The following is a 27,807-nucleotide window of genomic DNA, read 5'->3' as shown; positions in this document are numbered from 1 at the left end:
GCATTGCACTTCATCACTTACATTCTTTTTGGGGACACTTTGGGGACAATTTTTATTTTAATGAACCATGAGTCATGACCCAACATAAACTATAATCATTTAAAAAGTAGCCTACCACGATTTATGGAAACATATATTTAAATTAATGGGTGTAATTTCATTCCTCACTTGGTTGCACTTAACCACTTCTATGAGAAATTACACGTTGCAAGCTTGTAAATGGGCACTTATTTTATTTGTTTTAATTATTTTAAATTCTTTGGAAGGTTTTGCCTAATAATTACTTGCCTAAAATGGGGATGCCAGGTTGACCTCACTGTACTCATATAGACAATGCATTACAAATTACATTGTAAATCACCAACCAGATTAAAAAAATATATAAATATATATGTATTTATATCATATTTTGTATACGGTACAGTTTATACACTCTGTATATATTAACGTGGTATGCTTGTGTGTGTGTTCTGTTAAACAGGCGTGGTGTAGTTGGAAGGGAAAAGGCCCGTTCTTCCCTGCAACCTCCCTTTCCACCAGGATGGATCGGAACGATCTAGAACTTCAATGATGTCACCAGCGTTAAAGTTCAGCTCGTCTTTCTCCTCGGCTTTGAAGGCGTACAGAGATTTCACCTGCTGCATGGGCGGAGCTTTGGGCTAGACGGGACAGAGCAACACACAGTGAGTGGAAAGTACTTACAATTCCGTCAACAACTAAAAACTAGACTAAAATGGTAGGCAGAGACTAAGAGAGCCAGTGGAACTAAAAGAGTCATTTTGGTTGTGTGTTGCGCTCTGAAAATAGCAGATCTAGAAGCTCGCATGCAACCAAGTGTAAGATCAGCCATTATAACGCCCAGGACAAGGCCCAGCAAAATACATTTTTGTCAACAAAATCAACTGTACTAAAACAAGACTAAAACTAAAGCTTTTCAGATGACTAAAATATGACAAAAAATATGACTAAAATATGACTAAAACTAAATGAAATTGTATTCAATAGACTAAACTAAATCAAAATTTGTTGTCAAAAATACTGGTTGTATGATGGTGTCACACGCCCAAAATATCCAGTCTACAAGCTCTGCCACTTTCAGCAAGCGACACACAGAATAACGGATGACAGTTACAAAAATACATTCAATATTAATGTAAATATATATTTATTGAGGCCACTTTTTGTATAATTTCACTATACCTGTGGTGGCTGAGCCTGTGAACGAGGGACAGGAACGGGCGGTGGGTTGCCTCTGGGTGCTCTCCCCTGTCAGAACACACACAGCACCCATCGAGGTCAGTAATGTCACCTATGCTAAATCAGCAGCCTACTCGTCAATATAAGGAGAAACTGAGCACGCGCGCGCACACACACACACACACACACACACACACACACACACACACACACACACACACACACACACACACACACACACACACACACACACACACACACACACACACACACACACACACACACACACACACACACAGTCCACTTCCACAGCATATTCATTAGGTTAATTCATGCATCAACAGCAGCAACCACCTGTTGTTCTTCCACCATCTCCAGAAGGAGGAGCCTGGCATGCATGGAGATGGAGTTGGCCTTGTAGTAATCCACCAGCTGATTGAGAGAGGGGAACTTCTCTGCCCACAGGTGATACTGCCCCCTGCTGTTCCGCAGAACCTTGAAGTGTTGCACGTCTGCTAAGCCTATGTGCCTGCAACATGACAAAATTACTTTGCAATACAAGAAGAAGAGGGAGCGTGAACAACGATCTGGTGCCACCCATGTATAAAACAAATATGGGCAAATTCACCTTTCAAAGCACTGCTACCCAGGTGTGGAATGCCCTCCCCCCATCTCTCAAAACAAACAAATCTCTGGCTTCCTTCAAGACAGGCCTAAAAATTCACCTATCAGCAGGTCAAAGGGAGAGGAGGTGATCGCCCCAGCCTCTTTATACTAATAATCCCCTTCCGATTAACTTCGGCCCCAACCTATGCATACTGTATATTTCATGTTTAGAGGAAATTGATGTGCTGTTATATCAACTGTTGTTGGGGGGAATGCCCTCCCCCATCTCTCAAAACAAACAAATCTCTGGCTTCCTTCAAGACAGACCTAAAAATTCACCTATCAGCAGGTCAAAGGGAGAGGAGGTGATCGCCCCAGCCTCTTTATACTAATAATCCCCTTCCGATTAACTTCGGCCCCAACCTATGCATACTGTATATTTCATGTTTAGAGGAAATTGATATGCTGTTATATCAACTGTTGTTACTGTGTTAAATTATTATTCATGTCATGTGTGAGTGGATGGGACCCGAATGGAAACAAGGCCGCAAGGTCTTTCTTCGGTGAAATCCTTTTTCGGACAAAAAAAATGCCTGACTGTACATTGTGCTGTTTGCATTTATATGTTGCCTAATAAAATATTCAATCTTGATTGATTGATTGAATTGATTGAAGAATGTATTAACAGTTTGCAGAATTACAGTACATTTCAAGCACAAACTCAATACAAAGGCTGTTAACTGTGAGTGGACGACCCAATTAAGCATTACACTTGTTTCCAATAGGGTCCACCATGTTCAAATCATCAAAACATTTAGAGACGTACAAATAGACACTTCTATAGACAGAACAGGAATTCATCATAAAGGAGGTAAAAAGGGAAAAGAAACATATACAGTGAGGGGAAAAAAAGGGGTGGGCGGTGGGGGGGATTCACGTTCAGCTCCGTTAATTTGTTTGTTTTCCTTGGAGGAGCTGCGTTGGGTCCCCAAGTCGGCTCCGTGGCCGTACCTTGAGTTGGCTGTGTGGCCGTGACCGTCTCTTGTGTTGTCCTTGCGTTGGGTCCCCAAGTTGGCTCAGTGGCCATACCTTGAGTTGGCTGTGTGGCCGCGACCGTCTCTTGTGTTGTCCTTGCGTTCGTGTTTGAGGGATTCCGATTTTACAGGGGCCAGTTTCGAATTGCAGCCGTCCGTAGGTGCCCTTTGAGAGCGGTTTTGAAAGAGTCAAGGGATTCGCATGTCTTAATGACAGTTGGTAGGGCGTTCCACATTTTGGTGGCATAGGAGCGAAAAGAATTTAGTCCCTTGTTTGTGCCGAATCTGGGTTGTACATGGTTCGTTGCACTCCCTCTGGTGTTGTGGGTGTGGACTTCGTTAACATTAAGGAAGTATCTAGACAGGTACATGGGTATCTTGGTGGTGTATCGAATCTTGTGGACCAGACCCATTGCAAGATGCTGTACTCTGTCGTCGACCCTAAGCCATTCCAGCCTGTCGAAGTGGGCAGGGGTGAGGTGGGTTCGGGGGGCTAGGTCAAGTAGGAGCCTGACCAGTTTGTTTTGGGAAGTCTGGAGCCTGGTTTTAAGGGCCTTTGAGGTGCTGTGGTACCAGGAGGTGCATGCATAGTCAAAGAAACCCTGTACAAGGGCTCCTGTTAAGGTCTTCAAGGTGTTTTTGTTGACCAATCAATCAATCAAAACCCTCTTATTTCTTAACCACATTAAACTAGGTGTCGCTGTTGTGGGCAAACCCAAAAATGTCAAATTGCAGACCTGCAAGCTCATAATGCAACACGACTTGTGAGCTTGAAGGTAGACTATTTTTGCTGTGCGACACACCACAATGAATTATAAAATGGGGCTTAAGTGGTTAGAGTATTTTCTTTTATGGAGCACTTGGATTGATCAAGGCCTTCGTAGAGGGTTGCATGGAAACTGAGTCTCTGTCGGTAGGTGTCATAGAGTGTCGCAGTCCCACCCCCTTTCATGGCCCGGAAGATCATTTCCCAATCATTTTTCCCATAGACGTTTCAGAAAGTATTTATTTAAAGACCTTTAAGACTAGGACAAAGACAACTCGGCTCCTGGCACATCATGGCAATAAACACATTTTTTTGGGCCGAACAAATAATTAGAAAGAAGAAAAAAGGGCAGGGTACAACACTTTTTTAAAAGTTTTTATATTATTATTATGCCCAAAACATTGTTTGTGTTCTCTATTGAAGAGGTTCAGAGAGAGAGGTGTTTGAGACTAGGGCTGGGCCGCTGGGTGACATGACTTCAAATTAACCTTTGCCTCGGTTACGATTAATGAACAATTTAAAGAAATTGTGAAAATAGCAGATCTATAAGCTCATATTGTGATGTGACGCGTTATGAGCTTGTAGATCTGCTAGGTTCACATTTTTTGTACGCCACCATTGTACAACATAGTATAAAATAGGTAAAGTTAATCTGACTAACATTTTTGTGTCGATTCGTCGATATAATGAATACAAAAATATATAGTAAAATAAATGTTTCTCGATTTTTTGATTAACCTACACGGGAAAGATGTAGTCGGTTATTGGTTCTAAATATTGGTTTCGATATAGTTATGGTTAATTGCCCTGTCCTATCTGAAGAAGTAACAGTTGCATGCAGGAAAACAGGGGTGGGTGGTAGGGATTTGCATGCAGAGCTCAGCTCAATAGTACAGTGAGATGGAGGTGAGAGAAAGGTGAGGGATAGAGGAAATTGCTCAACACTCCCTTCTGTGGTGGACTACACACACACACACACACACACACACACACACACACACACACACACACACACACACCTGACGGAGATGGAGAAGTCTCCAGGTGAGCTCTGGCTGCCTCGAATGAGAAAGGACCCCGGAGGCTGCTGTATCAACCTTTCTTGAGCATCAGTCCGACTGGCATCCTCTTGGTACCAGCTGCAGCATAGTGGTGGAGAGAGAGGGCGCATGTGTGCGTGTGGAAGAGATAATTTAAAACAAGTCCTTATGTGGTTGATAAATTGTCTTTTATCCATTCCACCCCCCCCCCCCCCCTTCTTTCTTAGTCTTATATAGCATTTTCATTGTTGATCTTGCTTGTACAGTTGCATAATACACTGCTGCATAGACTAAATGAGATATAAAAGTATGACAGTGCTGTTTTGTTTTGCGTCCTGCTATGAGGGTTAAGACGGGATTCTGTTAAGCTGTAGCTGTTCAAAACAGCTGATCTAACGCAAATGTGTGAAATTACAGCAGAGTTTGTCACATATGTTTTTGGTTTTTTTCAGACTCCCATTTAGAAAATCAGCTTAGGATAGCAATTTTACACTTGCTTATTTCAAGTACTCAGAATTAAATTGTGTAGTGTTGTTTATTTACGTAAGATTATGCTCTTCACTCTTGGTTCATCATCTCTCTCTGTACTACATTGCTTTTATGTGAGCTGTTTACCTGGGAAGATGCAAGTCAATGTAGTTTTTGGGGACGTAGCCCTCATTCCCGGCGAACTCTGCTTTGTACCAGTCATCATTAGTTCCCAGGATCTGAAGAGAGGGACATTTTAAATTACTTTAGACCTCAAGGATCATCATGAAATGAATATCAAATCAAATATCTAAATATCAAGCAAATTATGTACAAGCTCACAACATGTCTGTCAATGTAGATCAGTTATTTGAACTATTTAAAAAGGTTAGTTTAAGAAAAGTTGGATAGAACACACAATAGAACTAGACAAAACATGCTGTAGGAGCACTGCAACCACAGTTGTGAATTGATTGCGGTTTAACTGTGTGTCTGGCTGGGGTGCAGTACTTAGTTTAGACAGTTTTTGGTTTAGACAGGTCATTGGTTAGACCAGTCATTAGTCCTACAACTACAACCTATCTCAAACCCTCACCCTAAACCTAACCTCCCACGGGGCAGCACACCTAAACCTAACCTTAACCCATGTCTAACCAATGACTAGTCTAAACTAGTATGCACCCCGTCTGGCTGTGTGTTATGTGTGTTATATGTGCATCCATACCTTTAACTGCTCTCCTTTTCTAAAGCTTAGCTCATCGTCAGCTGTGGCGACAAATTCATACTTGGTTGTTGCCTCCATGGCACAAGGACTGAGAGAGAAGAGGAACAGGAAATAGAGGAGAGAGAGAGAGAGGGGGGGGGGGGGGGGGGGGGGGTGGCCAGAGTGAGAAGTAGTAAAAAACAGCAACAGATTGAGATTAGTTAAGTTATCATATATATACATTTCACTACACACAACACAAACACTTTGAAGGGACCTTTTCAATCATTTTATAGTCCACGGTATACACATACTCTCATCTTTCATGGGTGACGGATGCAGATAAGATTCTGGAGATTATACCTTCATTCACCATCTATTTCATGGAACAAGCGGTGTGCTTGTTCTAGCTAGCACACACTCACTGTAGCTGTGTAGCAGGAACAGATTTGCTTTTGAATTTGTGTGCATTTGTAAATTACATCCTAATAGTGCAAGAGCAACTCTTGCCAATGGCATAGAAAAAAAGAAATCCCCTTTCTTTGAATAGTTAAACTAGATTCTGAGTTTAGATTCTGACACTAGATAACAGTATTGGTGAATATGTAACGGTCTATCAATAAATCAGTATATATTAAAGTATGTAATGGACAGAAGCATTGTGCTACTTACCACGCTCTGTTGTTGTTGAGCCTGCCTTTCAGGCAGTTAGCTGAGGGCCGGGGTACAGGTCTACAGGAGATGCAATGATGCAAACAGTTAACAGGATGTTCTGGTGGTGGCCTGCTGCAACTGCTGCTGCAACTTCCAAACTTGTGACACCGCTGTGACGTGTGTGTGTGTGTGTGTGTGTGTGTGTGTGTGTGTGTGTGTGTGTGTGTGTGTGTGTGTGTTGTTCAAAAATATTCATCTCGTAGTAGCCTGAAATGGATTTACTTGGGTGCAGTGGAATTGAGGGGAACATGTTGATGTTAGGGAGTACGTGTGTTAGCAGGAAATTGCACATAATGTGTTTAAGTTACGGTAATCGTTTTGAATGACTCATTCAATGTCCCAGCACACCACTCAAAATGCATGTGTATTAACCACCTGAAGATGTAACACAGAGCTCTGCTAAGATTTGTTATTGTCAAGTTATTTGACTCTTTTCAAAAGCTATTCTGAAAGCTATTTGCTTTCATGGTTTTGCTAAGTAACTAGTAAGACATTAAAGGTATATTCAGTGATTTCACTTAATTCAAATATCACTTATTTCTTCTTATTTTTTGGATAATCCTCCCTACTATAAAGTGTGCTGACCATATAAGGAGTTCCTCCCTGTCCCCAGTGAGCCCCTGTGGTCAAAAAACCCTAGTTTCGGTTTGGGCTTTGGGTGGCAAAGCCTTCATCCAATCAGGATGAGAGGGGCCTTCCTCCAATCATAATCGAGTGGGGCGGGCCTTGGTGCACGTGCTGTTGGTCTGTTGTACTTCCCCCACTGTAGAGTGTGTGCATGTGCACATCTTGTTACCTGGGTGGGCCGGGATTTTTTCCAAATCAGCCAAATCACTGAATGCTCCTTTAATGGAAGAGGCACAAAACCAATTTGAAAATAGGGCTGGAATTTACCAGCAGTTAAACATTTCTGTTCTGTTAACAAGATTGTATGATGAATCATGATTTTTTTTTTTCATTCATAACACCAGTGTTTAAACTCACTGCATCGCTTTTTTGTTTTTTTTAGCAGTAATTACCATTTTCTGCCACAAGATGTCAGCAGACTAAAGACATTTGTTTATAATGTGTAGTTGCAGATGGTACTGCTTTTGCTTGTTCACAATTTAGGTAAGGAGTCTACTCTGAACCCACAAAAAATGTTTTTGCTTGCAGTGCTTTGCTTGGGCTTGGACTATTATAAGGTATTAAGCATAACCTGTGAATTATAGCAACATGTAACACAGAATGTAACATGGAATACTAATACAAACCGCACCATACTATGATGCGGCTCACTCTTAGTGTGTGTGTGTGTGTGTGTGTGTGTGTGTGTGTGTGTGTGCGTGTGCGTGTGCGTGTGCGTGTGCGCGTGTGCGTGTGCGTGTGGCATGCACATACTCTGGCTGATGAAGGTGAAGTGTCCATGTCTGCTTTGTGTCAAGCGAGACAATAGTTCAGTTCAGTCTGACATTTTAATCTACAATTTTTGAGACTATAAACTAGTTTAAGTAGAATTCTGGGTTCAGCAAAAGCTGTTTGATAATATGCTATGCTTTCAGATTCTAGTCAATTGATTGGCCTATTTTTGTGAAATATAAGGATGTCCTTCATTATAATAAACTTTATTTCAGACCGGTGGGTCCATATAAAAGAAAACAGCACAAAATATAAAAGACAGCGGTATATAAATATATACCCAGCCACCCACCCACCCACCCACCTACACACATAGCTCCGTAAGGGAGTGGTTGCACCACTCAAAAAGGGGCAGGTGCTCGAGGCCCCTCAGGTGTCCTCCGCACGTGTTTAACTGACAGCTGCAGAAAATGTGTCTTACATTAATAGATAAGGTGAAATAATTGCCTACACAACACAAGAAATTGACACAAACTCATCTGCCTCAGAAGCCATTTCACTTTCACAAAAAGCAAACAGCCTTGCTATTTTTTACAACCAGACATCAGTCTCAAAAGTCGTGGTATCAGACCTCAGCGACAACAGAATTCACAGATCTACAAATGCTAGCTCCAAAACTTGTATTGAACCTTTAAAACTTATATTGAACCTTTAATTACTACTACGTGACCTACAAGGTCATCCTCTAAAAACAAGCAACATTAACAAATCTATTTGTCTTGCTCATCTATGTATTAATCTAGTCATGTGAAGGAAGCCGGGAACAAGATCCCTGATGTCATTGGTATATGCCTGTATATGGGTCGGATCGGCGGTTCTGGATAACCGGATCTGATCTCCATATGCCTACAGTATGGGGCATATCATTTTGCTATACCTGTCTCTCTGTATCTCTTTTATGCCCATATGGACATCCCTGATGTCATCAGTATATGCCCATATATTGGTTCGGTATTGGTATATCGGGGGTTCTGGAATCTGGACAACTGGATGTCCATATCCATATAATGTAGGTCGGATCAGCAATTTGGACAACCGCCAATCCGAACGACTCGACACTGGGCACTACTGTAACTGTTGCCAATTGCCTGTATTAATAGTTATATACATCACTGAATGAAATCTTTCTCTGCATCTCCCAGGTCCTTATTTGACTCCCTCCCACAAGGGTTATTTAAAGAAGGAAAGGGCATCATCTACAGTACAAATGTTGGAATAGATATGTTGCAAAACCTGTAACCTGTAATCCATGCTCATAATCTGATGTCGCACACAAAAAAAAACAACAAAAAAATCCAACAGAAACAATATTCATACACACATGATGTAGCCAGTGGCACAATAATTGTTTATTTTGTCAATTTACATGTGTACAAATATTGTGCAAATGTTTGTAGATTGCTTTTTATGCTCAAATCAGGCTCTTACATTTTGCAACACTACCTTCTTTACATACTTGTAGGAGTGAGGATAGATGAGCTAAGACAGCAGAATATTTTTCATATATTTTTCAAATCCAGGGAGAGCCACCACCCATTTACTTTAGCACAAACCAACCCTGGGAACCCACTGGCCTCCAGAGCTTGAATGGCCATTGCATAATAATTAATACTAAATTTGCAGCCATACCACAATGGTTTTTTTGCCAGGTTGGCTCACACTTAAGCATTAATACATTAACAGAATATTGTGTTTGCATTGACCAATATCTGAAAACAACACTTGGTGCGGAAAGGAAACAGTGGACCGTCCTTTCCGTGCAAACAGTTCTTTTGTTATTCAAAGTCTTTGTGTGTGTAGTAATTTTGACGTGCGTTTTGGCGTGGTCACGCACGCACGCACGCACGCACGCACGCACGCACGCACGCACGCACGCACGCACGCACGCACGCACGCACGCACGCACACGCGCGGCCAGCGGCCAGTATGCAGGGGGCCAGCATACTGGTGTGTGTGGGGACCGACTGAAACTGAAACTGCCGGACACACATTGGTTTAGCACCAACATGAGGTATTCCTCCCCAAAAGGGGAAAAAAAAAGTTGCAGTAGTGTTTTCGTCAGTTTACCCTAGTCATTTGAATGTATAGAAATGGTGCAATCAGGAAAGGAGGAATGACTCCTGGCCCTCACGGGCTGCAATCAACAATTTCTCGCGCATGATGTCTATGCTTGAATAGTCGGGTAGCTTCAGGTAGTTGACGCAGGTCATGACCGAGGGGAGAAAGTGGTCTGGGTTCTCCGTGGACTCATAGGTTTTCTTGACAATTGTAAGAGGGGGGTTTAGACTCCAGAAACCTCCCACAGGCAGTCTGGGACTTCCCGTTACAAACTGCAGGAAGAGCCTCTGCTGTTCAGTGTCGAAGTTACTCAGCACCTCAAACAGGAACCGCATCACGCGGCTCTCTATTGTGTAGCCATGGTCCGGTCGACAGCACTCGATCAGTGTCTTGACGTCCCATGTCCCTGATATACTGCCACATAGCAACTGGTCCATCTCTTCTGGATAGAAATACTGAAGGTGATGCAGGGGGAAGACTGACTCAAAACCTTGCCTGAACGACTGAAACTGCCTGGACACACCTTGGTTTAGTGTCCAGTACACCACCAACTTGAGGTATTCCTCCAAGTTGTGGATGGTGACAGGAATGTTTTTACCCCTCTTCTTCAGTTCAATGTTGGGGAACCCCGGTAGAGTGAAGTCCAAGCCCAGGTCTTTCACCGGGCAGCCATCCAGGTTCAGGCTGTCCAGTGCCTGCTGCAGGGTCTCTCTTGTCTGTGTTTGGTCCTGCATCAACCGTTTCTTCTGGCAGACGATGTCCTCCAGGTGCTGGATGGACTTGGCTATGGCAGGGTCGATGTGGACCAGGTCATGGGAAGACAAGGAGGTTTCCTTCCTCAACATCCACTTGTAGAAGGGCAGCCCTAAGGGCAGGTCCAGTAGTCTGAAGTCCATAATGGCTTTAGCCATCAGCTTTCCCATGAAGCGGAACTTCATTTTGATTTTGGCAATGTGTGTTGGCTTGGTTGACCTGCCGCATGGAACTGCAAACAGTCCCATGGAGCTGAACATATACTTCATCCCCTCTTGGCTTCCTTTCCGGTTGGCCACAGTGACTGCTTCACCCCTCCATAGTCCCAGGTCAGCCCGTTGGAGCTCCTGAGAAACCAGAGCATAGAACTCCATAGTGGGGCCGAGGCCTGTGCCCACCTCATTCTCATACTGGACTTCCAGCAGGGCCCCAGAGCTGCCATAGTCCTTCATCACAGACTCAGCCTGTTGTAGCAGCTTCTCACGCTTTATTGCTCTCTTTTTTCGGTCAAGACGTGGTGCCACTGTGCTGTCCTGGGAGTCTGATTGGTTGATCTCTGGGTTATTGTCAAGTAGACGCTGCATGGCTCTGTCACGGTCAAATGCTGTTATGTAGAACAGCATTTGTCGCATGTTGAAAGTGAAGAGGAAAGGGCAGGTCCTTGCAAGCTCACTGAGCCAAGTGGGGACGTTCCCAGTCAGGATGACCATAGGGTCCTGTAACTGACGGTTGGCCTTTGCTGTCAGCTTACTGTTTATGAACTCACTAGTGGGGATGATTTCCTTACACACAGCATTGTCATACAAGTAGAACCAGTATCTACTGATAGCATGTAGGACCCTCAGCAACAGATTGACTTCTAATGAAGGGTCATCAGCGGTTATGGTCTCTGGCGGCTCCGAAGTGAGGTATGTCTCTAAAGGATTGGATACACTGGGACACACGCCATTGTGCCACAGCTCATCCTGTTGCTTGGCGTTGTATCGCCCCCTTTTTTCTCCCACAACTTTTTTGACACTAACTTTGTGTTCTGTCACATGTTTATACCATATGGTGTGTGTTTTGGACCAGATGCCAGCTCGTCTGAGGGGATTGGCTTCACTAGTGGCGTCCTTCTCCTCAGAAAACTGTTGGATGGCTTGATACATTGTCATGTTATACGGCAGTAGGTGGTCACCAATGTATAACTGTAATATGTGGCGCACATCATCACCAGAATCCAGCAAATGGGCTGCCAGTGATTCATCTATGTCCTCATTTGAACTGACATTACTTCCTTCATCCTTCTCTGTGATTTGTCCATAACCTCGCACAACCAAGTATATTTCAGTGGCTTGCACCAAAGACAAGGGTTCAATGTTCACTGGATCACCTTTCCTTTGCTTTACATTAGTGCAATTTGGGTGTCTCTGTAGCTGACATTTCAATTGATGAGTGTTGAAGAACTTCAGTGCCTGAGATACCCTGCTCCCATTACCATTGCCACTGGGAAAGTCATGCAGTTTAACAGGGAACTGCTCCATTTGGCTCAGGCAATTGTTAAATTTATGCACCAGTGACAGAAGAGGCCCATTTTCCGATGGCTCCAGTCGGCCTGGGGGCTCCATTCCTGGTTGCGGACGGCCAAAGACATGCAGAAATCTCTTAAGGCGCACATCACGGCTGATCACATCACTGTTGCTGTTGGAGGTCAGATAGAGCAGCAACTGTTTGACCAACCCGCTATGTTGGATCTCAAATGATGACACATCAGACTCTGAAATAATACTGCAGATCTCCACCAGACACTCTACACCACCGTCCACCTGAAGGTTCAGCTTCTTTGTGGCTGTGCAGAGTCTCTGGAGTATATTCAATGCAGGGTTGCTGGGGTCTATGTTCTCAGAGTTGAAGTAGCCCTTTATACAATTACTGGCTTGCTCTTTGATCCAGGTCTTCATCCTATCCCTGTTATTTGAGTTTGTGTCCTTGGGAGTTGCCTTTGCCGAGCCACCCACTCCCACAGGAACATCCTTAATGTGCTGGGAGCTGGGGGAACCCGGGTCAGGAGTGACGTTAGTAGCAGCTGTAGTGGACGCAGTGCTAATAGTGTTCGTGCACAGTCTGGCATTGCCACTGGTGCAGGAGGACTTGGGTGGACTGGCAAGCAGGAAGGTCTCAGACTCTGCCAGGTTCTTCACCTGGTGCATTACACCTTCTCTTATGAAATAGACGCTGACAACATCAGGCAGCTTCTGCAAGAGTATCTCTGCTATCTGCAAAGAGCCGACTACAATCTTCAGGTCCAAGCTGGATAGCATTGAAGCAATGTGACCTGACACAGCATGGCTCCTCAGCACATCCTTCAGCATCTCTGTGTCAGCAAAGTAGATAATCCTGAGGATGGCTCTAATGCACTTGTGTCTGACTGCGGGGCCAGCTGAGGAGCTGTAGACCTCATATAGGACCCCAAACAAGGACTTGATGAAGTGCTTTGTGGGCTCAGGATTTTCTTTCATCAGCTGGGCCCGTGCGTCTTCCCGCTGTACTTCCTGGTGACCTCCTGTGTTGGGGTTGACAAGAGAGTTGGGTTTCCTCTGGATGCCACGTGCCGTGCCTGTGTCCTCATTGATCTGCTGCATAGAGTTGATGTCAATGATGTAGACACGGCCCATGGTATACAAGCTAATCTCATCCTCCCCATTCTGGTGGGCTGTCTCAAGTAAGCGGCTATCAATGCAGTTATACTGGTGCCACAGCCCCCGGTCATCCCTCCACTCCCAGATGGCTCCTTCTGTGGTCTGGGCACTGGCCTTTTCCAGCATGACATCTACTGCAAAGATGCCCTCTCTGGGCAGCGAGGGCATCAGCTCACAAGTGAGGGAGATGAGTTGATAGAGCTCCTGAGGTCTCCGGGGGACCAGGTCAATCTGCCCCTGGCAGCTACTATTTGGTGCACCACACAGGAGAAAGTGCAGGTTCTCCCCTATGTTTTGTTTCATGAGCTGCACAGCCAGGCAGGGGCGAGTGGAGCACATGAGGGACAACATGCGCACAACGTTGATGAACATTTCTGAGCTGAGTACAGGTGGGGACACCACCAGCAGCTGCTGAATGTTGGTAAGCAGGTCGTGTGAGGCTACCTGCTGCAGCAGGTTCTCCTTATGCTGAATGTTGTCTACCAGTAGGGCAAAACAGAGACAAATGCTTTCAATGGATTTCTTATCATGGTGTGTGAGTTTCTGTGTCAACAGTGGCAGAGAGTCAATGACAAAGGGGAACTCATCCGGGGTGATGCTCTGGCAGCAGTTGGCTGCAATGGCCAGGGCATTCCTCTGAGCGTTGATGCTGAAGAAGTCTAGGTACAACAAGCAGTCTGCAAGGCCACCAGCCTGCAGGATGGCTTTACTATGTTGCCTTGACAACATTTCCAAGGCAGTTAGTGCCTGCTCTGCTACATCAATGAACTGGATTACCTGCAGCTTCTTCAGAAAGACGGGAATGGCAGTGACTACCACAGCAGAGGATCGAGGCAGTGACTCCATCATGTATGTGAGAGCTCGAGATGCGTGGTTCATAATATCAAAGTTATGCTCCATTAGTAACAATTTGATCAGTTCAGGTACCACGCTCTTGACAGGGAATCCGCCCAGTGAGTCCTCATTGCCCATCACCAGCAGCTGGCATATTTCAATGACAGCCTGGAGTTGCTGGGTCTCATCACCTGTGGCCTGCAGGCCTCGCAGCAGCTCCTGGGGGTTGGAGGCTGAACTAGGATGACATGCTTTGTTCAGGTTGTCGCCCTGCTTGACCTCCTGGGTGCCCTGTGGGGCGGTGCTATTGGTGTCTACGGAGGAACAGGATGAGGAACGTGAAGAGGCTGAAGAGTAGGTGTACTTTGTACCGAGTCCTGTCACTGTGCTACACCCAGCTTTGGCTGAGGCAGCGGATTCAGAAGCCAGCTTGGTGGGTTTTGCAATGCCGTCCTCTGTATGGTTGGGGAGGGACTGTGAAAGTGAAAGGGTGGGCTCGGAGGCACCGCTCCTATTACTCTGGCCTCGACTTGAAGATGTGGGCAGCTCTGATACCCGAAATCTCTTCCTAGACTTAGCCAGGCCCTTCTTGGTCTCAATGGTATTTACGCAGGGTGGTAGGAGTGATTGGGCTGGGCTATAGGTACTAGCGTGTTCAGGAACAAAGCTTCGCTTCAGCCCTCGGGTACTTTTGCGTGTTGACTGGTGGCCTGGGCGTTCTTGCTCCGATGTCCCTGCAACCTTTGAATTATTTTGTAGCACAAGTGAAGCCACAGAAGAGCTAAGACCGCGTATTCTTAAGCTGTGCCTTCTGGACTGGCCAGAGGTGGAGCTGGGCATGGCTTTGGGAGCCTTAGATTTAGGTCTTTTGCTTCTGCAATGGGAATTTGCTTTATGATTTACCTGCGCTGATCGCAATTTTCTCAAGACTGTGTGGTCTGCTCGTTTGCGTTTCTGTTTCCATTTCTGTTTGCGTTTCTTGCTCCGGCCTCGACCTAAAGTTGCAGGCAGCTGTGACGCCCGATTTCTATTTTTGGACTTCCTAGACCGGCCCTTCTTGCTCCCAACAGTATTCTTGTGAGATGGCGGAAGAGGTGGGAGTAATCTAGACTTCTTAGCAGGGATACTATTGCGTTCAGAGGCCAAGCTTCGCTTCAATCCACGGGTACTTTTTCTCTTTGACTGGTGGTCTCTGCACTCTTTGGCCGATATGCCTGCAGCCTCTAGGTCATTGTGTAGCACACATGAAGCCGCAGAAGGAGTACGAATGCTCCTTCTTGAGCTGCGTCCTTTGGACTGGACATAGGCTGAGCTGGGCATGGCTTTGGGAGAGTTAGAATTAAGTCCTTTTTCAGGAGGGAAATACTTGCACTGACTGCAACCTTCCTGTGACTGTGTGGTCTTGTGGTTGGGTCGTAGCAGTGTTCTTCTGTGAACGGCACAGTGTTTTTGTTATAAAGAACTACTCCAGCTTGCCTGTCTACCTCTTCCTTTCTCGCTTTGGCAACAACACTTTATCGTTATCTTGATCTTCTTAATCGCTCTTTATTGTTGTCTTGATCCCCTTAATCTCTCTCTCGTTCTTGGGCTATCACTTTCTAGATCTAAGAGAGATGATCTATCAGGCTGTCACACTCTAGATGTTCTCTAGAGTTGTAGCTTCTTAGAGTTTTAGCTCACTTGATTTTTCGCTCCCTCACCCTAAATAGGGTCATGTCTGGTGTTGCACACAACACAAACTGTTGCCTAGTAATGCAATTTGTGCAGACGGAAAGCAGTAGCAATGTAATCATTTGGGTAAAGGTTGTGTGTTGTATCATATGTAACGAAACCAACTAAACTAAACTAAACTAAGCATGTTCATAGTTCATACACATGTTTTTATCAGGAAGGTACAATAATTTTTTGTGTTTAGTAGGCCCTAGTTATTACACCTTCCAATAATAATAATGAGTGGATACTGGGGCACGGTGTCTATTATATCTGAAAGAGTGTACAGTTTGTGATCCCCAAACTACACCAATGACACACCATGCAACCATTATACCAATGGCAGATGCAAGAAGTCGCTTGGGTGCAGGTTGACCTCGAAACTGTTGTGTTGCAAGGAGTTGCGTAGTCTTCCCCTTGGCCTATGGGATACTACAGGAAGAGACATTTACCTATTTCTCACCTGAAATGTTTTCAGATACATGTTAGCCGTGTACTGTCTCTATAATCAGAATCATTTGTGTGGAGTAAGTCTGAGAGCTATGGGAATCACACAGGTTAATTCAATTACGATTCATGATTATTCATCGGGGCTTGCTGATGTCATCAGGAATCAAGATTTTATGTGTTTGTCACTAACTCGTAGAAATATAAGGAGCAAAATGTTGATATAATAAACAAAAGAGAAGTAATAATAAATATATAGGCTTCAATGAAGAAATACCCAATATTGATCAAAATGGATGTAATTACATTTTGTTTGACGTGTGTGTGTGTGTGTGTGTGTGTGTGTGTGTGTGTGTGTGTGTGTGTGTGTGTGTGTGTGTGTGTGTGTGTGTGTGTGTGTGTGTGTGTGTGTGTGTGTGTGTGTGCGTGTGTGCGCGCGTGTGTGTGCGCGCGTTTGTTGTTGGGCCACATATTGTTAATTATATTTCCATTGTGATCACAGGTACTGTATGCTCTAGGAGTGTGAAAAACATATAGAGGGTATGCACATCAGGTTTTTGGCCAGGACTAGATTGAGCTGTGGACATTGCTCTGTGCTCTTATGTCTCTATGTATGTAACTGTATTTTTATTTCTGTTTTTGTGTTATGTCAAATGTGTGTATATGTGTTGCAAGACAAATTTCAGTGCAAACTGACAAAGTACTATATCATATATCATATCATATCATATCATATCACATGCATAAAGTGAATGGCAGATCGAGTGGCAAAGTGAGTGACAAAGTGAATTTAATGTTGTTTAAAGTCATTTAATGCAATCAAATAGGACTTTTCTGTTTAGATGTATGGACTGTCAAGGCCAGAAAGTAGTTTTTTGACACTCAGTAGGTGTTCCCGCATAACTTCCAGGTATGATGATGATGTCACGCGCATACGCTCTATTTTTGAGTGGTGTAAACCACTCCTACAACTGGCTTCGTTAAAAAATTAGCATGGTTGCTATGGTCACCCAGTTCACACGGGTGTGATTTCATTACGTCAGACATTACGTCAGACCACAGACCATCAGTCTATATAAGACCTTACACCACTCAGTTCACACGGGTGTGATTTTTAATTTCATCATGTGGTATTTAATAACAGGCTCAGGACACAGCCCTGGGGGACTCAGGTCAGAGAAGTGGAGGCATTGGTTCCTCAGGAAATCCATAACCGACTTCAAATTCGACAAATTCCACCCCCCACTGGGAGTCCAGTACCCGGTGTTGAGTCGGTCGGACCCACAGTTGTCCAGAACCGCCACAAAAGGCCCCTGCCCAGGCTCCATATATGGAGCTGGCCTGTTCTGACATCACAAATTTGGGCATGCGTGCAGCCTGACACAGAACTCCATATATAGAAATAAAGGGACACAGAGAGATACAGAAATCTCCATATATGGGCATAAAAGGGACACAGACAAATGGGTGGAACGGGTACTCTGACATGGGTACAACGGGTATTGCATAGGTGGGGCATGGATCTCCAACTTCCATCATTACCGACTCTGTGCTCTACAGGCACCGGTCTAGTATCCATAAATGGAGTACTATAATGTCATCAATATGACTGGACTCCATATTTTGCCATTGTTGACACAGACCTCCATATGGCCATAGACAGGGACATGGCAAGTGGCTGCTCTACCTCCTGCGTCATTATACAGAGATAACAATAAATGGGCATAAAGGGGAAACAGACAAACGGGTACAAGGAGTAAAACGGGTATTGCATAACCGGAGAGAAATGCTTTCCAAATGGGCATTGTTCCTGACTTGCACAGAGTATGCCGGTGTGGGCACCCCCGGAAATGCTTTGGCCATGTCTCTTTTTTTTTATTATAATTTGGGTAGCCCCCCCCCCCCCCCCGAGGGGTTGAGGACCCACGGGTTGAGAACCCCTGCTCTATACCACTGGTCTCCAAGTAACTTACGTCATGTCATAGAACTGACATCATGGATGACTGTCATCACAACTTGCATCAAAGTACTTACACACTCAATGATGACATATCACTGACCTCCAAGTACTCTATGCCGGATGCACCCGTGCACACATGACGCACCGCTTGGAACCCAGCAGTACCTATACAGTATGTCATGACTGATGTATAGTCTAGCAGATATTAGAACCTATACTGTTTTCTCCTTAAAAATGTACTTGCTTTAACAGCTCATACCTTTTCAAACTTTTATTTATTTTTTAACTTTAAAACGTACATTTTACACCAGACGTCAATCGATGACATGACGTCACTCTGAAGGCTCGCTTAGTATACCAGTACTAGTATAGTTATAGAAGTGAAACATTGCCCAAATATGGAGATGACTGATATCATAGTACTGATAGATGAACCACATGTACAAGATGCCATGCCATTATTAGACACCATTTTATTAGCTAAAGCTGCCAGTGCCCCTTTTCTCCGACTTGTCTCTCCTCCTAGAACTTGTACTCTCGTTCACTTGAATTAGCCTTTGGTGGCCTGCCTCTCCTTGATGGAGTCTAGGTGGCCTCTTGTTTCCCATACTGGCACAAGATGAATGTTGTGTCTGCTGATTTCTCTTCCTGGAGGATGACTCAATTCTTATCAAAGCAATGTACCTTACAGAACTAAATACATCTTTGTTGTCATCTGTCATCTTTGTCATTGCCCGAATCTTTTATGTATAGTTTTGGCCTGGATTGTCATCTGTTCCGTCATGTTGTTTATATTCTGCATGGCAAAATACCATACATAAATTACACTATCAATTGTTTTGGCATTTTATCCCCCTCTCCTGCCAAAAAGGAAAAAAGACACTTTATGCCAGATTCTCTGGAGCTTTGTGTGTTACTATACATGTGAGGGCTGCATATATTACTTCATAAATTACTCATTCATAAACTTCAAAACTTGTTTTCAGCTGTACTGCTGGATACGCTCTGAAATCTGTCTCTTTTGGTATCTTTACCAACAGACGAGAGATGTTCAAGCAAGTGACAGCTACAATGTATGAGTGAAATACCCTATTTCTATTACTAATCTAAATGAGGATGAAAGTTGTGTGATAACTGAGTTGGAAGGGAAACGATAATAAACAAGAATGAATAAGAATAAGAACAAGAATAACTGACAGGTGCAGAAACTCTCGTCGATGAACATCTATCGTATAATCAGGTTGTGTGCCGAAGCCTCTGCCTCAGCTCACGGCTTCACGTTGCGCGTTCACGGCTTCACGTTGCGCGTTCAGAGTATGGGTACATACGTCTCCGATTGGCTTAGAGGCAGCTAAGAGACGAGGCAGCCAATCATGAAAAAGTGTCCACTACTGTCGCTACTAGAGGTAGTAGAAAATGTAGTCCAGGTGCAAAAAAAAGAAAGAAAAAAAAACATACTTGAGGGGCCCTTTTATCGTCATGCATCATCATACATCACATTCCGTGCTCAGTCAATCAAATCATCTCAAATTTGGTACACAAACACACAAAGCTGGGCATAGGAGGGGCCCTCAGAAAGTGTGAGTGGAGTTGGCTGGGTTGTGGGAGAAGTTCAGGGCAGTATTACCCGGACTCATCTGAATCCTTCTTTCCAATTATTTTGTTTCAAAGATGTTCACAAGAAATGAACAAAGGGCATTGCGATGTGACCCATTGTGAACTTGCAGACTGCCTATTTTCACTGTTTTTGAAATAGGGCTTAAGCGTTTAATTCATAATATATTTTTGTAAGTTTGGATCCTGCAGAGACACCGTTGGGAGCCACTGTTGAGGTGAATGTTTAGTTGCTCAGGATCATTTGATGGTCTTTTCCTTTTGGGATTTTATGAACCGTGTCGCCCATTCTGGAGCAGCCTGTTGGATCTTTTCTTGGAGGTTGTTGACTTGGAAACAAAGAGATTGGATGTGTTTGTCCCAGGTAGGAAGTGGCTCACGGGTCTCAAAGTGGACAATACCATCAATCTGGTCAATGAAGCCATTCATGCGTCCCTCAGTGATCATCTGGGAGGCGATCTTTTCCGCTTTGGCTGGAGGAATTTCCAACAACGCTCCAAGCTCTTCAAAAGTAATGTTGTTGTAGAGTTTACTGGCAGACAGGAGGTTGTGCATTATGACCGCTCTATCAAGGATGCTGGAACCATCTGCTGTGGTGGCCATCTGATGAGGCATCAGCATGGCAGCAAACTCTTGCAGCTGGTTGCCCTTGATGATGCGATCCAGGTACATTTTCTCCAAGATACCATAGGCAGCCAACTGCTGGCAACGCTCGTCCTTGTACAGAGTGGCCAACATACGGGAACGTTGTTGGCCTGCGGAGGCCAGTATGGTGCAGTTCAGGGCTAACTTGAGGGCTTCTAGACGTTCACTCTCATCGACAATGGATTTATAAGATATGTCATTGTACCTTTGTGCAGCTTCAATAAACTTCCTTCTATAGTCTAGGACCCTGGCATAGCAAATCTTATATTCTATCTGCTTCTTTTCATCAGACGACTCATTCTGAAGCAAGGAGGCTCTGTTGATGTAGGTTTCAGCCTGAACAGGATCATCATCCTCCAAGTAGAGTTTAGCAATTTTCAGGTATGTTTCCAACTTATAGTCAACATTGTACTGCTTTTGTCCTGTCTCCAGGGGAATGCCAACCAAAACCTGCGCAGCATTTCTCCAGTCCTCCTCCTTCTCATAAATTCCTGCTAAATGCTGTCTGATTGAGGTAACTTGCTCCTCAAAAGAAATCACCCTACGCTGAATGTTGAGCAAGGTGAAATGGTATAAAGCCTTAGCTGTATCATCTGGCAAGTTTTTAAGATAATTGGAAAAGTCAGTGAGCTGTTGTCTGGAAATGACTAGGCTAACATTGTCATGGACCATTGCTTCAACAAACGCCTTCAAAGCTTCCAGTTGATCTGCATCTTTTAACTGAATAGCCTTCTCCAAGACCTGTTGGTACTTTGTGGCTTGATCTTTGTGTGATCCAGTTGAATTCATTAGCTGAGAAAGCTCCTGTCTCACGGCAGTTGCCATTTTCTCTCCTGTATCCGGCTCTGCTTTGTCTGGATCTGTCTCTCCAAAACTCTGCTCTAGTTCAGGCAAATAACAGATAGATATGTTCTGTCGCTGGAATTTATACTGTACAATGGATGGGAGTGACCACATCAGACTAACCACATATATATCTTTAATTTGACATCATATACACCACAAACGGTTGCCTAACAATGCAATTTGTGTCACTGGTGGACAGGTTTCTGAACTGCCCACAGCCCTCCTATGAGACACAGACTGAGTAGAAACAAATCGTGCCATTTTATCATGATTATTAGTGAGGACCTATTATATGAAGATAGGTTGAAAAGTGGTGAAGTGGTCCTTTAATGGCGTTTAATGTTTGAGTTTGCACCGTTTGTTTCACCATTACATCACCTAATCAACATGAGATAGACTTTAATATGTTAGCGCCCCTCACTTCACACTGGTGTCAACATGAGCTACACGTAAAACATACCTGATTGTATTAAGTCTGAGTCGTTATATTGTTGGGAAAAAAATACTATAATGTGCCCTTATTGGCTATTGATGATATCTTGGGTTAGTAAAAGGTACTGTGATCGGTGAAATCTGCGAGTGATGGGAATGTATGTCAGGTCAGGGTAATAATAGTGGTCTCTTATTGCTGTTGATGGTGACGTAACTAAGGTAAATCCACTGTTAGTATATTTGGAACATCATAAATTAATATATATTGACAGAGGAATTTATAGGGGAGAGTAATATAGGGGCCATTGGTTATAAATCACTACAGAAGATGAGTTAGACTTTAATATGTTAGCGCCCCTCACTTCACACGGGTGTGATTTTTTCCATACACGTTTCCCCCTTTTTTTATGTTTTAACTGTGTAAATGATGATTTCATTTTATGCATAGAAGTGTATATTTGTATGTCTTTAAATGTTCTGATGAATTGAAAATGGAGGACTCTGATGTAAACAAGTCTTAGTGCTTTTTCTGGTTTTATCCTCATCACAGTTTTTGTATTGACATGTACTTTCACTGACATTCTACATGTTGTGAGTACAATAATCAATCAATCAATCAATCAATCAATCAATCAATCAATCAATCAATCAATCAATCAATCAATCAATCAATCAATCAATCAATCAATCAATCAAAAGTGACTGACATGACACTATTGATGTGTGTTTGAAACTGTGTAAGGTAACACCCCCAACCAACCCACTCTGATTTCACTCAACACAATCCCACATCTCAATAGAGCACTGTGTCCTTTTTTGGGCCTTCTGGGCCCTTAGGGGCCCCCAGGGGAAAAGCTTCAAATTCAGTTAATTTGAGCATCAACCTTCAACTTTGGGCAATTTTACATGTGTAAAAACAGGACAAAAACCAGCTAACTACAAGCTAGCTAACTTTGCGCAGAAGCGAGCCGGACATCGTTGCGTGTGTCTTGACGAGCTCTACGACATATCCAAAGGGCGTCTCGTAAGACTCAACGGTCGCAGAGAAAAAGCCGCCGAAATTGAGGCCTTTTGGCCGTAATTTAACCTAAACATCTGCTTTAAATGGCTCCAAATATTTTTTTTAAATCTGAAACTCATTCCCATCCATATTGGACGTGAGACGGATTTAATGACGCGGGTCCTGATTTTTTTTAAACTTAACTTGGAAACTTAACTTAGAAACTTAACTTGGAAACTTCACTTAGAAACTTCACTTAGAAACTTAACTTAAAAACACTGAATCTGAAATGCCTCAAATTTCAGGTTTAGGCTTCGGCTTCAGATCCAATCACCCGTTAACCGAACCTGAACTAAAACATTTCAATTGCAGAATACCATTCAGATTTGGGCATTCGATGTACCTGGATCTGAAGCAAAAGTGCCCGATACTGAAATTTACCCTGATTAAATTAAGCTTAACAGTCAAATGTTAATGCAATCTAATACAGTTAAAAATGTTATATCTAATACAGTTAAAAATTGACATCATCCAGTCACACCGAATTGTCCCTGTATGTAGTATCATATCATCTCATAAGGGAGAGATGCACACCCATAGTGTAAATGATGCCTTTCGGTGAGCCAGGAAGTTTGTTATTCATTTGCTATTGGAGGTTAGTGTCTCCCAACTTCAGTTCAACCATGAAATGAAAGACTAGGCAGAGGCTGCAGATTGACATCAGTGTGTGGAGTTGTTGAAGCGCTAATGCTTCAAGTCGATGCCACAGAAGAGAGATTTCTAAATGATCCCTTCATCTCCCTGGTCCTTTAGACGGCTTCAGCCACAGTTCCCAGTATGTGTGTATTTGTGTTGTGTGTATACTGTTGTTGGTATCTGCTATGTGAACTGTTTATGTTTTATCTGTACTGTTTCATTGTTTAATTATGTACTGTCTATATTCTGCAACCCAATTTGCCCTTCGGGGACACTAAATAAACTTGAACCTTGAACCTTGAACCTTAAGGCTTATGCCTGGTAGTACCAGGCTGGTACTATATAGGTCTTGGTCCATTTATTTTTGGTGCGAAGCAGCCTGGCTTACATTTGCATGCACCACTACTGACGACCGTAAAGGTGACTCCAAACACAACCTAGTCATGATTGGCTGCCTCCTAGCGACCTTACTATAGCGACCTAGTCATGATTGGCTGCCTCCTAGCGACCTTACTATAGCGACCTAGTCATGATTGGCTGCCTCCTAGCGACCTTACTATAGCGACCTAGTCATGATTGGCTGCCTCCTAGCGACCTTACTATAGCGACCTAGTCATGATTGGCTGCCTCCTAGCGACCTTACTATAGCGACCTAGTCATGATTGGCTGCCTCCTAGCGACCTTACTAGCGACCTAGTCATGATTGGCGTCCTCCTAAGCCAATGGGAGTCTGAATGGCATAAGAATCCATACTCTGAACGGCGCAACACGGAGCGAGTGGCAACAGCAGCTAATGTTATGAGCTAACTGGAGCTACAGGAAAGCCATAACAAAACACAGTGAGTGAAAGAGCTTGTTGCACCTGGTATGACTGAGTCATTTTCTTGTTTTACTTCATTGCTTATTTACTATTTATTATATATTACTGTACATTCTGTACATTAAAAAAACCAAAGTATATTTATTCCCATTACTGCATTACTGTATTGCATAATCTAATCTAATCTAATCTAATCTAATCTAATCTAATCTAATCTAATCTAATCTAATCTAATCTAATCTAATTATTTCAGCATTCAGTGCCCAAATCTATGTCTGTCCATATTTTTGCCCAAACACAAGAGTCCCCCCCCAGTGCCCACACACCAAATATGGATGATGTCATAGAACTGTAGGAACAACCACTGGTATTACAACATCAAATATGACGTCATTCAAATATGGAGTTCCACACGGCCCCAATCTTGGCTTCAAGTACTCTAATGGGTAGTGTGCACTATAGTACCCAGCAAGTGCTACGGCAAGTGCTACCGGCTAAGATGGAGTGTGAAGAGGTGAGTTACGGCGGAAGATCGGGAGTGAATCTGCAGGTCTGATTGCAATGGGTAGTTCATTCCATAGTTTTGGAGCCAGAAGGGAGAAGAGTCTGGGACCCCCATATTTAGAACAAACAAATTCTCATTCTACTACTATGCCACCAAAATGTGGAATGCCCAGACATGCTTTCTTTCTAAACTGGCCTGAAAACACATCTATCAGAAGACCACAGAGGGAGGTATATTTTAGGAGGTGTTTTTCCTTTGTACATGTAGTTGCTTATAATTGTTGATGTGTTAATATTTAATATATTTAATATATATATATACATAAGACCACAATGGAAACACAATTTTGCATTCTCCTTTTAAAAATATCTTACTGTGCCTCTGTGCTGTTTACATTTCAGTCAGTCAGTCAGTCAGTCAGTCAGTCAGTCAGTCAATCAATCAATCAATCAATTATATTGCTGTTTTGGTTGAGATTATGTTGTAATTACCATTATTTGCCACAAGATGTCAGCAGACAGTAGGGTTTATATGTTTAAAATGCCTGTTTGCAGGTGGTTCAGGTTTGGCTTGTTATGCTAAGTCCTGTTCATAAAAAAAAGGAAAGTATGAAACAAAACTTTCAACAGTCTGCATCTAATCTCTTTAGCTGTAAAGTGTTGCATAATTTATCTGCATAATCAGTCTACACATTTCTTTTGCATATCAAGTAAGCCTGCAGTTTATCCAAGGGCTCATGAAGGAACATCAACAGTGTGGTGTGCATGGATAACAGTGATTGTGGGATTATTAACAGACACAGAGCGCACCATGGGGAGGTCACGGAGGTGATACATAAGCCTAGTGCCGACAACTTCCCAAAAATAAGTTTTGGTTAAAAAAATCACACCTGTGTGAAGTGAGGGGCGCTCTTGTCGCCGTACATCATCCAATAAAAAAATAATATACTTCTTCATGAATTATTTTGTCAATTTATGTTATATTATCTTTTAACCATGATACAATGTTTTTTAAAAAAGTCATCTTTTCACCATGATGTAAGATGACAACTGATGTGATTGGTTAGCTGATTTGCTCGTCTACATATGACGTCAATTTTCCTTTCATTGTCAATGGCATTTAATGTTTGTGTTTTAAAATTTACATCATATTTCACAAATTTCAGGCACATATGACGTAAATTCTCCTTGTCATTGTCAATGGCAAATGTGAGACGTGACGGGACCAAAAGCTATATAGGAGGGGCTAGCGCCCCTCAAAAACAGGAACAATTCAACCAGGGAACATATTCTAATGGGTTACAGGTACTGTAGACTGGTAACGGCAACAACCACAACATAACTACAAAATATAACATTACTAGCCTATAGCCAATATAACGGGAAACTCAAAGCATAACTAACCGAATAAAACAGCGGAAAAAAATAAATAGACTAACTTTACAATAGTGCACATAATTATTAGCAATCAACCAGAGGTACTGTGAGAATTGAGTGAGTGAGTGAGTGAGTGAGTGAGTGTTTGTCTACACATACGGCCACACAGAGGCACTTCCATATGCATCACTGTATGTGTAGTGCCGGAAGACGCATGATAAAAAACTGCTAATTAGCGGACAATGCCATTAGAACACATATGTCGAGAGAGAGAGAGAGAGAGAGAGAGAGAGAGAGAGACCTGAGTAATAAACTTGATAAGGACGGGCAGGCATTTTAAATTGATAATTAATCAATAAGATTGATTTGTGCTTTATGACCATTCGACATGAAACTAAACGCCTGTTTGGAGAATTCTCTCTGTAGCCTTTCTCCCTTTAAGTGTAGTGACTCCAAGGTCACCGGCAAAGAACTGTTTGCTGCAGTCTGCGGCTTGAATGCTGTGGTTTAAAGAGACTCCGAACCAAAACAATCTCTCTGGACACACTGAGATATACGGCCCTAGCCAGCCAGTCAAGGACAGACAGACAGACAGACAGACAGAAAAGGAAAGAAAGCAGGAGAGATATACCATATTCTCAGATTCTCCATCAGATTCTATTTGATGGCCCACCCCCATGAAATATTTCCTGAGGTGTCTGTATCTACACACGTGTATGTGTGTGCGTGCGTGCGTGCGTGCGTGCGTGTGTGTGTACATGATGATGTACACACACACACACACACACACACACACACACACACACATGATGTAACTCGGGGGGAGAAGCAAAGCGCAAAGCCCTGGCAGTTGCATGTTCAAGTTGTCAATAGGATTCAAACATCTCAGAGAGATTGCAGAAGTAACGGGGAGAAAAAAGGAGTAGCATGACAAAATGTTTTCCTCTCACCAACAAAGACAGTTTTTGTATTCAATTTCTTTATCCTTTTATTCTTCGTACTATGTTTTTGTTTGGCTCGAGCCAGGAAATGAAAGATTTGTCCTAGTCAACTGGTTGGATCAACAATATAGAAATAATAATTACTATAAGGACCGTAATGCAACTACCTATACAAGAATGAACACAGGCACGCATGGAGGGACGTACATACATAGGCACGCAAGCGTGCACTGCACGCACTCACGGGCACACCTGACCTGACGGAGATGGAGAAGACTCCCGGTGCGAGCTCTGGCTGCCCCAAATGAGAAAGTGACACCACTCAGCAAAACGGAGCACAGCTAGATGTACAGTGTAGTGTCAGGTGGTCCCACTAGAGACGCAATTGACATTCAAATGCATACAGTGAAAGCCACGTCTCTCAGAAACATCCATAAATGTGACAGATCCATCCCTTAGAGCAGGGACGGGGAACTTTGACCATGGCGAGGGTCACTATATTTCCACACTCACTGCAGAGGGCCACATTACTGTTGTAGCAAAAATAGCTGATCTATAAGCTATTT

General features: G+C 43.4%; 3 protein-coding genes across 3 annotated transcripts; all 3 read right to left on the bottom strand.

Annotated features, from left to right (window-relative positions):
- Positions 1-365: 365 nt before the first annotated feature.
- On the bottom strand, positions 366-6,594 carry grap2b (GRB2 related adaptor protein 2b). Its single transcript, XM_079498593.1, has 7 exons — positions 6,487-6,594; positions 5,836-5,923; positions 5,259-5,350; positions 4,623-4,742; positions 1,552-1,726; positions 1,201-1,266; positions 366-659 (listed from the first exon to the last, which is right to left on the bottom strand). Exons 2-7 carry the CDS (start codon positions 5,911-5,913, stop codon positions 474-476), a joined length of 717 nt encoding a protein of 238 aa, XP_079354719.1. The 5' UTR covers positions 5,914-5,923; positions 6,487-6,594; the 3' UTR covers positions 366-473.
- A 3,431-nt stretch (positions 6,595-10,025) lies between these two features.
- Positions 10,026-14,459, bottom strand: LOC306921772 (E3 ubiquitin-protein ligase TRIP12-like; the record flags this gene model as incomplete). Its single annotated transcript, XM_079499065.1, has 1 exon — positions 10,026-14,459. The coding sequence occupies exon 1, from the start codon at positions 14,385-14,387 to the stop codon at positions 10,026-10,028; it is 4,362 nt and encodes a 1,453-aa protein (XP_079355191.1). The 5' UTR covers positions 14,388-14,459.
- Positions 14,460-20,220: 5,761 nt separating this feature from the next.
- On the bottom strand, positions 20,221-21,450 carry LOC306921296 (COP9 signalosome complex subunit 4-like; the record flags this gene model as incomplete). The annotated part of the gene is made up of 1 exon (XM_079498405.1): positions 20,221-21,450. One exon carries the CDS (start codon positions 21,448-21,450, stop codon positions 20,221-20,223), a length of 1,230 nt encoding a protein of 409 aa, XP_079354531.1.
- Positions 21,451-27,807: the final 6,357 nt, after the last annotated feature.

Source organism: Electrona antarctica (genome assembly GCF_951216825.1).
Source record: "Electrona antarctica genome assembly, chromosome: 4".
Taxonomy (NCBI): domain Eukaryota; kingdom Metazoa; phylum Chordata; class Actinopteri; order Myctophiformes; family Myctophidae; genus Electrona; species Electrona antarctica.
Note: the sequence above shows the minus strand (reverse complement) of the source record. Positions and strands in the feature narration are given on the sequence as shown.